Source organism: Pelmatolapia mariae, linkage group LG7, assembly GCF_036321145.2.
Source record: "Pelmatolapia mariae isolate MD_Pm_ZW linkage group LG7, Pm_UMD_F_2, whole genome shotgun sequence".
Lineage (NCBI taxonomy): Eukaryota > Metazoa > Chordata > Actinopteri > Cichliformes > Cichlidae > Pelmatolapia > Pelmatolapia mariae.
In genome coordinates this window covers 59,160,644-59,176,470 of record NC_086233.1, presented here as the reverse complement: position 1 = coordinate 59,176,470, position 15,827 = coordinate 59,160,644, and the positions used below count along the sequence as shown (strand labels likewise).

At 40.1% G+C, this 15,827-nt stretch overlaps 1 protein-coding gene across 2 annotated transcripts in view; it reads left to right on the top strand.

Moving 5' to 3' along the window:
* Positions 1-15,827, top strand: part of b4galnt4a (beta-1,4-N-acetyl-galactosaminyl transferase 4a) — a 140,029-nt gene that overhangs the window by 33,630 nt on the left and 90,572 nt on the right. For both annotated transcript variants that reach the window (XM_063479975.1, XM_063479976.1), the window contains exon 2: positions 14,149-14,261. In XM_063479975.1, the coding sequence (XP_063336045.1) occupies positions 14,149-14,261 (113 nt within the window). The remainder of the gene's footprint in view (positions 1-14,148; positions 14,262-15,827) is intronic.

The window sequence follows — 15,827 nt, the reverse complement described above, 5'->3', positions numbered from 1 at the left end:
ATCATGTCTTACGTCTCAGAAATGCCGGAGATATTCTCACACTGTGCTTGGACACGTTGTGATCTGGCTTTGCAAATTAGAGGAAACAACACATTGATTGAAGCTCTGCCTGTGCTCAAACACTGAGCAAGCTAGGCATCTGTTCAATTAGGCACATTAAAATGATTTTGTAGCACACTCTTCTCACCCTAGTAATGCCATCTCCCTTGACGATACCTTAAAATTGGAAGTGGAGCTGTCAGTTTGCTTTCTCGATTACACACACAGCAACATGCAGCATTAGTTTGCTATGTTAGTATTTTTTTTTAATCTGCAACCATTTTGGTTAGATCTTTATTTTCCAAATTCTGCTGTTGATACTGATGCAAACCGTGAACATGTAACGCTGAAAGCTGCAAAGCTGCAGAGAATCCTGAGTGTGTAAATATAAAATTCCATTAAAGAAATTTTGTTGTTTTACTGCTGTAAAGTCAACAAAAACAAAACCATGTCATGTGACAGAGATATGCACACAAAGACACTCACCAAATACCAAAAGGAGCTGTATACACAACATTCAGAATTCATCAGTTGTTACACAGCTCTGCCATCTGATAATATACTTTTCAGTAAGCTATAATTTGGTTTCTGTTGGAAGTGATGTGGTTGCAAAAATCTTCCCTAATTTTCACATAAAAGGACAATCTCTTGTTTTTATTCCATATTGTAATAATAGGATGGGTGCGTTATTGCCATAATATGGCTCAGGGGTGCCCAGAAACACTACTTTTCCCTTTTGAATATATTCCATTCCTGCTGGTGATTTGTCTCAATTACAATGATTTTCAATAGTCATTTTGCTGTAGATTCCATATCTTCCATTAAACAATTGAGGTCTACTTGAACAAAGTATGTTCACAAGATGGGTATGCGTGGCAAATTGTCATTTTCTGCGCTATAAATGTCTGCAAATGTCTGACATCTCTCAATAGGAGCTTTATATTTGGATTGACATGAAAAGAATAGAGAATTTGGCTGATCTCTATGTGCTTTGTGCCAAAGCTTAACAGCAGTACTTCCTTCCTTCCTATTCAGTTCCAAGCCACTGTCAGAGATGTCTATCAGTGGATTGTGTTTTTGCCTTCATATTTGCAGCGCGACCAGCCTCTGCTGTTTCTGGAGGATACAAAAAGGAACACCCATGAATAATTTATGCAAAGCAGGAATCTGTAAAGAGGTAAACAGACACAAGAAACAAAATGCAAACAATCACAGCAGCTTGCATGATTTAATTACTAGGGAGTGCCCTGTGTTCTGCTTATTGGCGCACTCTGTCCTTAGTGACTAAGTTGGGGTCGGCGGTCTCGGGGGATTTTTCTACAGAACAACTAAGTGAAGTTGGGCTTGTTGATGAGGGATAATAATTTCCTTGCAGTTTTATGCTCTTGCGTCACGTTTTAAAAGAAACTTCACTGTTTTACACTTTTTTTTTTCTCAAAATCCCCACCACCGCAGCAATTTTAAATTTGCCTCTTAATCCGACTGTTCTTCATTACAGAAATGCTGACTAGGCAACCCGTGCTATCCATACCAACAAGTACATTAATATAAGCTTTCTGTTTTTAAACACTATAAAACATTTGCTTACCCATCACCTTAAAACTACTGTAAGTCAGATGTCACATGCGGTTAGGTAACAATCCACATAGGTGAAAAACTGCTCGTAACATTGAATCATTACCAGTAAGCAGAGGATGATGTGCTGAAGTGTCTGTCACAGTCGAGGGCAGAGTTGGGGGATGTGACGGAGTAGGCCCATTTGAGGTTGTCACTGGGGCCCAAGAGTGACAACAACGACCCAAGATGAATTGGGGCCCTGCTGGTTTCGTGGCTAGCTCGTATATGTTGCCTGATCATAAATAGCCAGTACTGCAGTGCAGGGTGGAAGTGGTTTGTCATCAGGCCTGGCCCCAGCCTGGGCACCGACTCCCTGCTGAGAAGGAAATTTATCACTGTACAGTGATAAGACAAGGCTATTATTGTTTCTGTCCTCCTCCTTCTCCTCTTCCATCTCCCTTTCCTACCCTTCTCCTTGAGTGTAACATATCACCACTTCCTTTTTCCTAGATACTCCCTTATTCCTCTTTCCTCCTTCTCTCCTGTCCTCTTCTTTTGTTCTTCTCTCACCATGTCAAGACATACTTTTTTAGACTCCTGCTTTATCTGTTATATCTGTCCTCTCCCCATCACCGCCCTTATATAGCATCTTCCTTTCTCTTAGCACAAAGGTGATATGATCAGCAGAGTAATGACTCCTTGGAATGATGATAATCAGACACTTGGTGGAAGATAATGACCACATCGGGGTTTCCACACAGAAACCATATTCAAGTATTAATTGCTACAAATACATCAAATGGAAGAAATGAGTGATTGAGATGAAGAGAGAAAGCGGAGAAGAAGGGGGATAATAAATACAAAGTGTGTAGGAAGAGTAATTGCAAGTGAGATGGCACAGAATGAGGTAGTGAAGATAAAAGGGTAGTGGAGAAGGATGCCTGCGAGGGAGACAAAAAGATGGAGAGATAGTAAACAGGTTATTTAGAGGTTAGTGTTTGAGATCTCTGAAAAGCTCTAGGTCAAACCTACTGTGGTATAGCTAAGTTCCCATTTTTCTTCTTCCTTAACCTTCCTTTTTCATTTACGTTGTCTTTTCTTACTGCTCTTAAAGAAAAGTGTCTTCAGAAAAATATGTCTGGCTTACATTGCTCGGTACTAACCAAGTTGAAGCCTGGACCGCGACTCGTGAGATTGTCTTCTGAAGTTGTTTTTTGGGAGAGATGCAGGCATGGTACAGACACAAAATGTTTCTCTCTCATTGTCTTCCAGTGTAGCTGCTCAGCTGTCAGGAGCACAGAAGATGGATGCATTATCACAGAAAGGTCTCCTCCAAAGCTCTCACCTCATTTAGATGCTCTGTTTGGCTCTGACTCTTGCTAACAGCATGACACCGCACTAGCACCAAGGCCCTCGTTGCCTTCATTTCTTTGTTTACAAATGTATGCTAATGAGCGAAGGGGACTCAAGGAAGCAGGCGACCCTTGTGTGTTCGCTTTAATTCCTTCCCCGGTGACACATCAGCTTTGACGGTTGTGGTTCTGCATTGGCTCAGAGTTGCCTCCTTATCTTCTGTACTATGATTGGAGCAGGGGCCTCTGGGTGTCACTAGCAACAGTGAGGATTAAATAGTGGTGTGTGTGCGCATATGCATATATATCTTTGTACACTTTGCTCATAGCGCTGTAATTAAAACCATCATTATCCAGAGGTCTGCACACTTTGAGCATTTATTTGCACTGATGCAAATGCAACACACAGGTGCATCAAGGCATTTTGCAATGTTGAGTTAATGTTGTGTGTGTGTGTGTGTGTGTGTGTGTGTGTGTGTGTGTGTGTGTGTGTGTGTGTGTGTGTGTGTGTGTGTGTGTGTACTTCCATTTGGATATAGTTAATCTGCTCTGGCCACAATCATGTGTCTGTCTGTGAGTGCAGCTGCAGCTTCTTAACATCTTCATTTTCTCACTCTCTGGCTCTACTTTCTCTCTTTTTGATGGATTTTGTCATTGATGAAAATGTTTTATTTTACAGTGTTGTCTCCATGGTAACCCTGCATAGGGCCAAAGCCGACCTTATAGGGCTCGAGATGGCCAGTGAAGTTCAGGGTGGCCGTGGGCACTGAGCAGCAGGAGGAGATGGAAGCAGGTAGACAGCCATCTGAGGGTTACCCGGGAGAGTGTACTGGCAGGTAGCAGAGGAATCCGACTGTTATATTCAGCAGCCCATATCCAGGATCCAGTCCCACTAGATGGGCACGAACAGAATTGTCTTTTTTTTTCTTGCATGCAATTCAAAATAGAAAGCTAGACTGACCACTCAAATGCATCTTATACAAACAACATTCAATCATTCACACACACATTTAAATGCTTTATCCCATATAAAGCTCTTTTATGTCTAGCCACAAACTTACACACTGAAGGAAATAACCTGAAGGTCAGTAATTTGCCCTGGGACTCTGTGGGCTTGTAGTCCATGTGAACTAGACCCAACCACCAACCTCCTGATTCACAGAAGCAATACAAACTATACATTTATAACTACACATATTTACATTTATACCATTGTCTTCAATCGCCGGATTGCATGCACTGATTAGATTAGATCAGATTACGCTTTTCTGTCTCCCTTGGGGAAAAATGTATCTTGAAATTTTAACAAGTTGATTCTTTGTTTCCTTGGCCCTAGTGAGCTAAGAAAAAGATGATTGCAGAAGCTTTGAAAACTTTAAGAGCAGATAATATTTGTATTAAATTTTCAAGTAGATTCAGCTGAAAACTTCATTACAGTCCAGATGGTTTCAAGACAAACTCTAAGCGCTTCCTGGCATATCCTGATTGTGGATGTAAACTGACAACTTAATGCTACTCCCTGCATTGCCACACTATGCTAAGTAATGCAAATATGGAGAAATGAAAGGCCAAAGCTTGCCTTTAGTATTTATGCATGTACTAAAGTAGATGTTATATTAATGAGCAAAGTTCTTACGCGCTGACTTTCATTGTGAAGCCAAAAGACCTCACACTGATCCCCATTGTTGTAAATTGCCAAAATCATCTGCTCTGAAATGCAAATGCTTAATTGATTCTATTCATTAGATTTGCTGCAACAATACCCTGTTAAGTATTAGTGTGTGTGCATGTGTGTGCTCGTAGACGCGTGAGTGTTTTTTACCCTGACACTGCAATAAGGTCATTCTATTTTCTTTCAGGGTGTCTATTAATCTTTGAGTGTGTGCTGGGTGTTGCGGCTCTGATTTGTCTCCATCCAGGCATTTTGTTTTTTGTTATTTGAATTTTCCTAATTGGCTTTAGATGGCTATTAATGAAGTGCAAAACATTACAGATGCTAGAGGAAAGGCTAAAAGAGAGATTGTGGGACCTCTTTGCCCCTGACCCATATTACAGCACATTATGCATCTCTGTGCAGTCTTTTTTCTCTGCCCTACACACCCACAGGCCTACAAGCACACTTTCCTGCTGTGTTTTTTTTTAATCTTTCCTCCCATCAAGTTCTCTCTATCTGTTCTTTGTTGTTTCTCGCTCCTCTCTGTCACAATCCTTTTGTCTCTATTTATCTCATCTGCAAAGCTTTGTTATGCTCCTTGCCTTAATGCACCCTCACTTTGCTCAGAATGCTGTGTTAGTAGAGCTGAACTAAAGGCCAGGGAGTGCAGCACTCAGAGCCAGGCCCATTCATCAGTGTCAAAGGAGCCCTCCACTCTGCTTCATTACTGACCAGCTAATAGCACAGATCAGTGCAGTTTATTTGCTATAATTAGCTAGCTCCATTTGGCCAGCAGAGTCCCAGTGAAGCCTGCTACACTTAAGTTACCCCCTGCCATGCTATCCTGTGTGTATCTATATGTGTGTGTGTATGCATGGATGTTTGTTGGTCCTTAAAGAATCATTAAGAAACTATTCTGGCACAACAGTTTGACATCTTTCACTGGCTTATGCCAACCATGTCTTATACTGTAATGCCTGATTGCGGAATTAAAAGCCGTGCTTTGTAAAAGTTTACAAGCTCTCCTCTTATAAAAAATAGCGCAGTGTATTGGAAATGCATTACAGCGAGAGGGGAGTAGAGATAAAGAGGGAACAAGTAAGTGACTAAATCAGTCAATGAATGGTTGTTTGAGAAACGAGTGATTAAATTAGCGAACGTGTGAGCAGCTGGGAGAACTTTGGCTCCTTGCCTTGTGGTTACACACCTCTTTTCTCTCTTACAGTCTCTTTGCATCCCACTCAAGTTCCCCATAGTCTTCACCATTGTGCCTGTCTTCTACTTGACTTTCTATATAATCCCCTCCCTCTTACCTTCTTTCTCTCTCCACTTTTGCAACCTGTCCCCCTCTCACTTGATCTTCGTTTCTTTCTCCCATTCTCATGCTCTTAAAAGCTGCAGTCCTTTGTTTCATCTTCCTATGCAATTTTAATCTTCTCCCCAATAGAGAGAGGCGAGGGGTGTATTTAGTGTTCCCACACAATGGTGGTGCAAGCTCAAGGGGACTACAGCCTACGTCATTGAGATGGAGTTACAGTGTACTCGTGGAGTAGACGAGATCAACTCGTCAATAATTTACTCGGCGCGTGCTGTTACTGTGCGTGTCTGCTGTCCCGACCTCCTATAAAATCACTGTCTGCTTTGATGTCCAAACACCCTTATACCATGTGTTGGCTTTCCTCACGTTCGTGGTTTCATTTTTGCTTAATGTCCCTCCAAAATCTAAGCACATATTCATTAGTACTCAACAAGTAAGTTAGAGGATGTGACTGCAGAAATGATCACGCTAACAATAGAAGAGGCATGATGTATAAGCAAGGTAACTCTGAACCAAGTGTTGTTGCTGCTGCTCCTGACATTGTTGTTTCAGCATCTCAGAACCAGCTGGCCTGCTGGGATTTGACTGCAATAAAGAAAAACGAAACATAGTTTGCTACAGTTGAGCATGCAAAACCACCTTGACAGCGAGGAAGGTCAGGGCCAGATGACTAAACTTATTTAAGCTAACAGGCAGATAAATATGCCTGTTAGCAGCTCAACCATCTCTAAATTGAGTTCATCAAACTTTGAAGCAGCAGACGACTATACTGTGGTTTCACAATCATCAAACTTTGTTAATCAAACTGTTTAAAATGCTCTACTCGCTTACTGCAACTTTAACATTTTAATTCCTGTTGTGATACACTAACAGCAGGGTTAGAAATTGAAGTAAACAGCATGAAGTCATCCATCAGTCCTGCCTTGTGTTGCAAAGAACACGCTAGTGGTAAATGTGTGGGCGTATTTTCTTGCACAAATTAGTCCCCTTGATACCAGGTGTTAGGCTTCATTTGAATGCCAGCATCTACTTAAGGATTGTTGCTGACCAGATTTTTTTTCTTTTTCACATGGCCGCCTCTAGCAAAATAATGCCACGGCTACCCTTTTCATAATCCCAGAATGTTTACAGAAACATGACGGTGACCTTGGTGTGCTCCACTGAGATGCACAGTCCTTATGACTTAATACGATAGAGAGGCCTTGGAATGATTTCACATAGTAAGTCTGTAGTATAAAGCTAAAGAAGCTGAAGATGCTACAGAGAAAGAAAAGGCCTCTAAAGACAATAACATTTTATTAAACCTTCCACATTGCTATGTGGACCTGTTGACTAGTAGTTGTTAGTTCGAGTGATTATAATGTGCCTTCATAATATTAGAAATAATAAACTATTTTTTTAATTTACCTCCCGAGCAAGCCTCAGTGCTGTGGTGCACTATAGAGAATTACAGTATTGTGATAACAAGGCTTTAAAAAATTAAAGGTCATTAAAAAAGGTAATTAAAATATAATTCTGACAAAAGCTCAAAGCAGCAGAGTGCCTGTTTAGTGACACCAGCAGAAGGGTAATGATTCTGGATGTGACCCAGAAACTATGAGACACTATCTATGCTAGAAAAAGCAGCTCTGCTACATGGCTAGTATCAGGCTACCTGCATGTTTTACATGAGAATACTTTGTCTGATTTGACATGTGACAGACAAATGTTTGCCCACAGAGTTTACATTTCACCCCATACTTGATTCAAAGCTATCCTGTATTTTAAATTTCTTGCTCAATTTTTCAAACCGGGGTCATTTATGATTTTTGTTTTTTCTCAGAATGTTTAACATACTTTGGTTAAGGTGGTAATTGGAAGATTGGTGGATTGATCCCTGGCTGCTCCAGTCTGTGTGCCAAAGTTCCTCCTGATGCTCCCAGAGTTTTAATGTTACATATAAAGCACATATAAAGCAAATAGGGGGGAAGAGTGTTTGTGTGAATGAGGTTTGTAGAATAAAGTGCTTTGAAAAACAAGTCCATTTATCATTTCCATCCTACAGTCATCCCACTCTAGAATTTTAAAATCCAGCAACATGTGTGGGTTTATGATATTCTTCATGGTCATCATAACAAAACTACAGATGTCTGGTATAGAGTAGAAAAAATACAAGATGATTAATCATATATAAACTCATACATATCTGCCATTTTGGCACCTACAGTATGAGGATGGTTGGGGCAAAGACGAGTGTCCAGTAGAAAAACTGAGTGACTCACTCTACAATCATTAAAAAATACTTTGGTTTTGGCCTCTTCCTTATTCCTTATTTTCAATATGACATGAACACTTACTGCTGTATAATGGAACTCAATAGCCCAGAAAAATGGTTGAAACCCTGATATCATCTCCCTGATTGCTGTATGACAGCAGGCTGCCTCTTACAAAGTGAGAATTATAGATCAAATTATTAGAAAGAAGGAATTATTGCATTTAAAAGTAAAAGCAACTGATTTGGTTGGCACATGGCCGTGAACAGACATCCAGAGAAAGTCGTCTCCACGTACACAGACTAGTATCACCTGAGCCTGTTTTTGTTTTATTAAGCCATTTACAGTTTAGCATTTTATTGGTGTGGGGACCTTATCGTGTCAAATTCATACATTTATTCCCTTGCTGTCCGCAATGTCAGCAAGGGAATATGTTCTTCTCAGTTCTTTCTATTGAGAAATGTTTTTAATTTTCTTTATTTAGTTTTTTCTAATCAATAAAGAGATAGTAGGAAAATAATTCTTGAACACAAACTTTCCAGTACTAGAAAGTCTAACATGGACCTCTAGACGACATTGAAGATGTAGCTCGAACCAGTGTTGCACTAATATCCACAACATCAGTTCAACTGTCATCTTGGAACTATCTTTCAGCCATGACAAGATGCCAGCTGATGATAATTCAATGTCAAAATGTTTGCTGGGAGGATCCCGTCTCAGCCCTGCACAATCTCTCCCTTGCTATTACCTTGAGATCAGGCGAGGAGAATGATAGATTTATTCCTCATCAGCTTGCATCTGTCGCTGTACAGTTACAGATTCCTTGTTGTCTCCATTAAAGCTAAATTGTTTGTGTTCTTAAATAATAAACAATATATGGACCTCAGTAGCTGAAATGTACAAATCTGGCATATTTGTACCCAAACTGAATATTTTGTAATTGTTGCTGTGTTATTGTTCAGTGTTTTGTGCTGTGAATGCTACGTCACTTTAATAAAATCTTTGTTATTTAACAGACCACTTTCTAATATGATAATAGCACATATAAAACTATGAGCAGATTTGCTGATATGTTCAAAATTTTAGTACTTCTCACTAAATACTTTTACTATTATCTGACATTGTACAGAAATGTATTGCAGCAGTAATGAACTACAGTTGTTTTTAACCCCCTTTTTGACACTTTAATTTTCATTTGTAACCGTAAGTCATTTAATATATTCCTTTCCTGCTTGGGCTCTGTTGCCAGTCCCGTGTTAACACAAAGTATGCTTGACTGCGCAAGTTGAAAGGAGACCATGTAGGAGCCGCTCTAGAGATGACACTGGCAAATAAATTGTGATAATGACGCTTGGCGTTCTTCATGAACCACTGTGAGCTGGCATGTTTGACTGCGCGCTGTTATTTGCTATTATTTCTTCCTGTTTACCGGAGGGACTTGAGCATAGAACAGATCCTGGGGGGCTCCCACATAGATTATTAGTTAATTTGTTTTGACTTGGCTTTTTCATATCTGTTTAAACTAAACTTGTCCTACTTAACCAGCTCTGTTTTATTTTTCTTCTTCATAATGTTGGATTTTTTTTTTTTTGTTTTCCTCTTTCTCACTTCATTGCATAGCCTGTAGCTGCTGCTACACTCGCTCCTCTGATTCTGTGATTAGCATTCCGCTGTATCACCATTCTGTCTATCACTTAACATACAGTGGAGCACCACCTCGAAGTGAAACCCAGTGTAGTCAGTCCTGTTAGAAGATGAAAGGAGATGCAGACAATGCTTGCGCGTTTACACACACACACACACACACACACACACACGCAAATGCATGCATATATGCACAAACACAGTAAAGTACAGGCATACATTTAAATTGGCACACGTACAGCCCTGATGAGAGCTCTGACAGCTGCAGTTCACTAAAAAGGCATAGAGTTTAGAATAGCTTTACTTTTAAAAGGGCAGCCAGGCAAGGTGAATTTATTACTCACTTCTCAAAAGAAGAAGATGCTCGAAGAACACCCCCCCTTCCCCCCCAACGCCCTCCCCTAACACACACACTTCCTTGTCTCTATCCACAGATTGTGCCCACGTCAACCTTTGGATAACACTTCTGTTTATTGTGATTTTCAATATACCCCGCAAAAGATCTAATCTGCAAAGTGCTCCAAAAACTATTCACTATCTGTGTCCTCTGGAGGTTGAAGAAGTTGCTCTGCACCATCTTATCTTCACAGTAAATAGTGCTGCTGTTTTAGAAGTGGGGGGAAATGAACTGATTAGGCAGAACACAAGAAACAAAAGAGAGGTGGCTCCTCAAGGATTAGTATTCTGCTTGGTCTCCTGCTGGTGGCAGAGCGCACAGTCAATTGGCTTCCATTAACCTGCCAGTCGGCTCTTCATTACTTCATTAGAGCCGGCATTGAGGCTTGAAGTCCCGTCACAGTTCAGCCACTTGCTAGCAGCGCCATACTGTGGCTTTTGCACATTTCATCATGGTCTGCTTGTGCTGTCTGTCTGCACATCCTGTTCTTTCTGTCTTTTTTAACTTGGAGTTGGTGCACAACCACCGAAGGAACTGGCTGGTTACATAGGAGAATACGTGTCCCAGTTTACTACAGTGCCATTTGATTTGGTCATCAAATGGCACTGCTCATAAATAATAGCAGAGAGTATTATTTATGAGTCATTCTCAAGAGCCGCGCAGAACCACATGTCGTCACTTGGTTTATATGCTAAGAAAGGAACTCGCACCCATGCAGCGTTACATTTGCATTACTGTCTCCATTTTTAGAGTATTAAAGCGTGCTGAGGGACTTGTTGGTAATGAATGTTTGAACATTTGTCCAGTGTTCAAAAACACACATGCACGTGCACACTAACTAAAACACACACACAGAAAAGTACTTGCTGTTCTCATTATCTTCACTTTTTTTGTATTGTTGAAGAGTTGATTGAATTAATTAGTTTAAAAACTATCTTCTCCTCTTTTTTTTTTTTTCAGTATTTCCAAACATTTCAATCTTAAAAATCACCCCAAAGGATTTAAGTGTAATTATAATGTAATAAATATCAGCATAAACTTAATTTCCACGTTACTTTCATTTGATAGGGCAGTTCTTATAGAGATATGGACATTATCGTGAAGATACAGTGTTTTTTTTTAGATAATTATTCTTCTCAAATTTTAAAAGACATTGCTTCAGAGGCTGGAAGATGAATAATTTTTCATGAGAAAGTTTGCTTTCTCATGTTGGTCACCTGCTTTCTGACACCTGCTTTCCATTTTCTTTCTTTGTAACTCTAATGCCGTTAATCTTTTCTCTGTTTATCGTTGGCATTCAGAAAAGCTGTAATGGATTTGGCTTTCTGTTTGACTGTACTGCTTTGATATTTATTTTGCATGCAAATCACGATTTATTGAAATCAGCTTTAGATGTTTTTTCCCTTTCTGGTTGCTCTTCGTTGTGGGGTTTGAAACTATCTCACTCAGCTTCAAAGATGATTTTTTTTTTGGTTGTTGTTTAATTTTTATAATAATTTCTGCATTCACATTCACATTTAAGGTGATCACTTACATAAATGATGCAAGACAAGGAAAAAAGTGTCTTGGTGCAGTGCCTACTCTTAATAGTCTCAGATAAATGGTTACAGAAAGATATGCTGTCAGTTGACTCATGCAGTGACTCACACACTGTTTACTCAGAAGAGGAACGAAAATACATTTCAAAAATGAAGAGCTGGATAAATTATCAAGAAATGATATTTTGTTTTTTCATTGGAGTGATTTTTGGGTAATTTGCTATACTTTATTTACAGTGCCGCATGACGTCTTGGCATTTTAATATCACAGCCTTCTAAATCATTCTAAGGCACACGCCCCACCAGGGAAATACGCATTCACAACATCTGACAAAATTCTGTTAAGTCATAGTGTTGGAAGTTGAAGTGTCCTTCTATTTTTGACTCCACAATGTAGGGCTTGAAGTGAGATGAGGTTTAGCGTAGCTGCTCTTTGCTCTTTGATCTGGTGGAGCTTTGATAGACCCCGGAGGCTGTACTTAGGCTGTCCATATCGAGTTCTACTGCGGGGTGATGGCTTTCGTAGCACAATTCCTGTGGCTCAAGTGGCTGTGTTTGACATGAAAATGGCACTTACAGGTTCCTCCGCTTCCACTAGTTGTTATTGTGTTATTTTCCATTTTGTGCAAGTGTCTCTTTTATTTATTTATTAGTTATAAAATCATTTTCGGCACACTTCATTCTAGAGGGGAACACAATCATGGAGAGAAAGATGGGAATCGAGTTTATTTAAGGAAAGTCATTGTGAACATGGTAATTTTCTCCAGTGCTTCATTTGTTCCACAAAAAGATGATAATTTTTCAGATCAAAGTGTATTTTTATTACAGTTGTGTAGAATCAGTGAGATTGCGGAGGGAATGAAGAGAGACGGGCAGGATGATTTCCAAACAAATGAGGAAAACAAACCGTCTGCAGAGATTACGTTTGCTCGAGACTTTGATAGGATGCAGGACAAGCTGAATTAGAGAGATGGAAAATTTTACTTTTGCGACATTTTATTTATTCTGTCTGTTTTCGGCTTGGATTGCTTTTTGACAGTAGTTCAATTGTTCCCCTCCGTTTCTGTACATGAATGAGGAGTATGAGCACAAGTATACCTCTCTGCTTTTCCCTTTCTCCTCGACTGCATCAATCATCCCACAGCTCAGCCCCCCCACCACCCTTCAACCACCCGCATCCAATTCAGCCCACTCAGACTCATTGTTAAGGGGACATATTGGAAAACTATTAGCTCTCATTATGCTTTATGACCACCCGCTCTCCCCATTCTGTCTTTTAATCACATTCCATCCCTTGTGTGCATGTGCGCACATTCTTGTGTGTGTGTGAATGTATGCGTGTATATACGCCGCAGCTACACCGGCCAGGCGGACAGTAATGAACCACTTTCACTGTAATGCATTCGAGGCCCCTCCTTCTCCCATTTTATTGGCAAGTCAATTGCAGTGGCGCCACCTTTTATGGCAGCCCATCCAGGCTGCAGAAGTGTTGTGCATTCATGTACCATGTCAGCCAAATGGGATCAAGTCCAGGGCAATACAAATAAAATGAGATTGGACTGAATTGGGTATGGATTCTCTTTTTTTATTTATTTATTTTTTTTATATGAAGTCCTCATAGAGGTGAAAACCCTTAGAGGAAACCTTACAGTATCCATTTGGTCCTTGTAACTCCAAATAACCAGGCTCTCATAAAGTGCTAAATATCTTGTAACTTCTCTGTATTGAGTCGTGCGGTGCGATCATCCGTGACAACGCGTGTGTATGCATGTGCACGTGTTACTGGCAGTGCAGAGAAATGGCAATTTTGAACATATGCTCTGTGACAGACATACAAAAGCTGACACACACGCATACACACGCGTAATGAGTAGATTTAAGTTCCAATTGTTCGCTCCTGGCCAAGGCAACTGTCATCATTGTGCAGCAAAACTCCCATAATCCATCGGTGGCATGACAGCAGTCTAGCTTTCCCAGCAAAAGCTATTCTCTCTGTCTCTCCATTTGTCGATCTCTTGCTTTTTTTTCCCTTCTCCCCCCCTCCATTTTCATTCCCCCTGCTTCACATTTCCCCTCTGGACTCGGTTTTATTCTTCCCTCTTGTCTCCTTTCGCTTTTCCAATTACAATTTTTTTTCACACTTAATCTGCCTTTCTCTGGAAACTTTTATCTGGGGTTGATGACAGTGGAGAGGCTGAGTTGGAAGAAAAAAGAGTGATAGCTTCAAATTATTGTTGACGACAGTGATGATGACGGTGATGATAATGAGAGAAATCTGAATGACAATGATGCTATTAATGATGATTAAAGTGGAAATGTGGATGACAATAACCTGAAAATTGGGATAATAGCAGTCGCTGTCTTTCTAAGCAATATCCATGTTTCCCCTTGGTCCAGATGGAGAGAGACAGACGGAGGGGACCGACGCCAGCCGAAAGAGGGACACTCGCTCCTCAGCCGGACACCACAAGAGCGAGGACACCAGCGACAGCAGGGAGGACGATGCGGGAGTGAGTGTTTCTTTCTTAATGTCTTTCCTATTTTCTATGTTACCACTCAAGAGTGAATATTAATTTGATGCCCATGACTAATCACATGCTCCCTACCCGGCCCACATCATTTTGACTAAGCAGCAATGTGGATTGTTGCTTATGTGCAGGGGGCTCTCGGTAGTCCTGTTCATGCACCTACTGCTTATTACATGTTTTATTCTGCAAGAGTCCAGTGCTACAAAGCCCTCCCATTATAATTAAAAACATTAAACATAATTAAACAGGACAATCAGCTTATAGGTAAAGATGTCCATGAAACTGGCTAATGTTGAAGATGAAACAATAAAAGCGTCTGTCATCAGATTTTACTGTTTAGAAAGTTTTCTTTTTTTACTCCAGCCCATCTCCAGCTTAGCCTCCTGACCCCACCCACTGCAGTGAATTTTAATAATGTTTCCAGCTCTGGGAGGCCACAGCTCAAATTAGATTGTGAATACATTATGCAATCTAACCTCCTCTTCGAGCATTTATTTCTCTGATAGTTTTCACGCAGAGAGATGTGAAATTAGTCTGAGTAATTTTCCACGGCAAAATATAAGACAGAGTTGGACCACAGCCAGGGATCATTAGCACTTGGTACATGCAGCAGTAAGCCGCAGAGATAATCTGAAACTTAAGCTCATATTTAGTCTTTTTTTTCTTTACTTCAAGTCTTGTTTAGAGGAAAGTAGAGCAATTTTAGACAATTTCATTTATTTTAGATAATTTTCGGTTGTACGGGACCTCCAGGGTAGACTTCCTCCAGCTGTGTGTTGAAATGACAAACCAGTTTGTTTTTTTCCCATGTGCAGTCCAAATGAGGACTATTATCAAAAATCCTCTTAAAAAACTCTTGCTGTGAAAATAAATGTGATAAACTGTTGTCATTACAACCCAGTTCTCCAAATATGTACCCATCGTGGTACTATTTACAATGTGAATTGAAGTTTTTGCAGAGTGATTACAAAGAAAAAATATTTTGATAATTTCTCCATGGAAAGGGATAAATGGCTTTAAGGAGCTTCTGCATTGTACTTTTTGCTGCTTACTTTGGGTGATTTGGTCTTTAGAGATTGAAAACCATCTGGGGACATACAGAATTGAGAACATTTATGGAGTCATAAAACTACCATGTAATAGTTTCTCTTTTCTCACAGCAACTGCAACAAGGTTGTGTTTGTTTGTTTTAGCAGTACTGTGCACGAGTCTCGAACCACTCTTTCTTTATGGTTTGCTTGGAACATGGGAAATGGGTGCAGTGATTTATTGAGACGCAAACATATATTGAAAAACGGTATATAAGGATAAAATAAAGTTTTTGCAATTCTAACAAAGTCAATATTAGTCAATACTTCAACAAAGTCTTGTGAAACTTTCTTGCAATTTTTTTTCGTGTCATTCGCCATACCTCAGGCTTTTCTCCCTGTTACCCTCCCTTAATCGTGGCATATCCACTTATCCAGTTCCCTCATTTTTTTAAAGACGCCCTACACATCATGTTGAGATATGCCAAGTTTTTTGCTATTTTTGCTAAAAGCCCTTAGC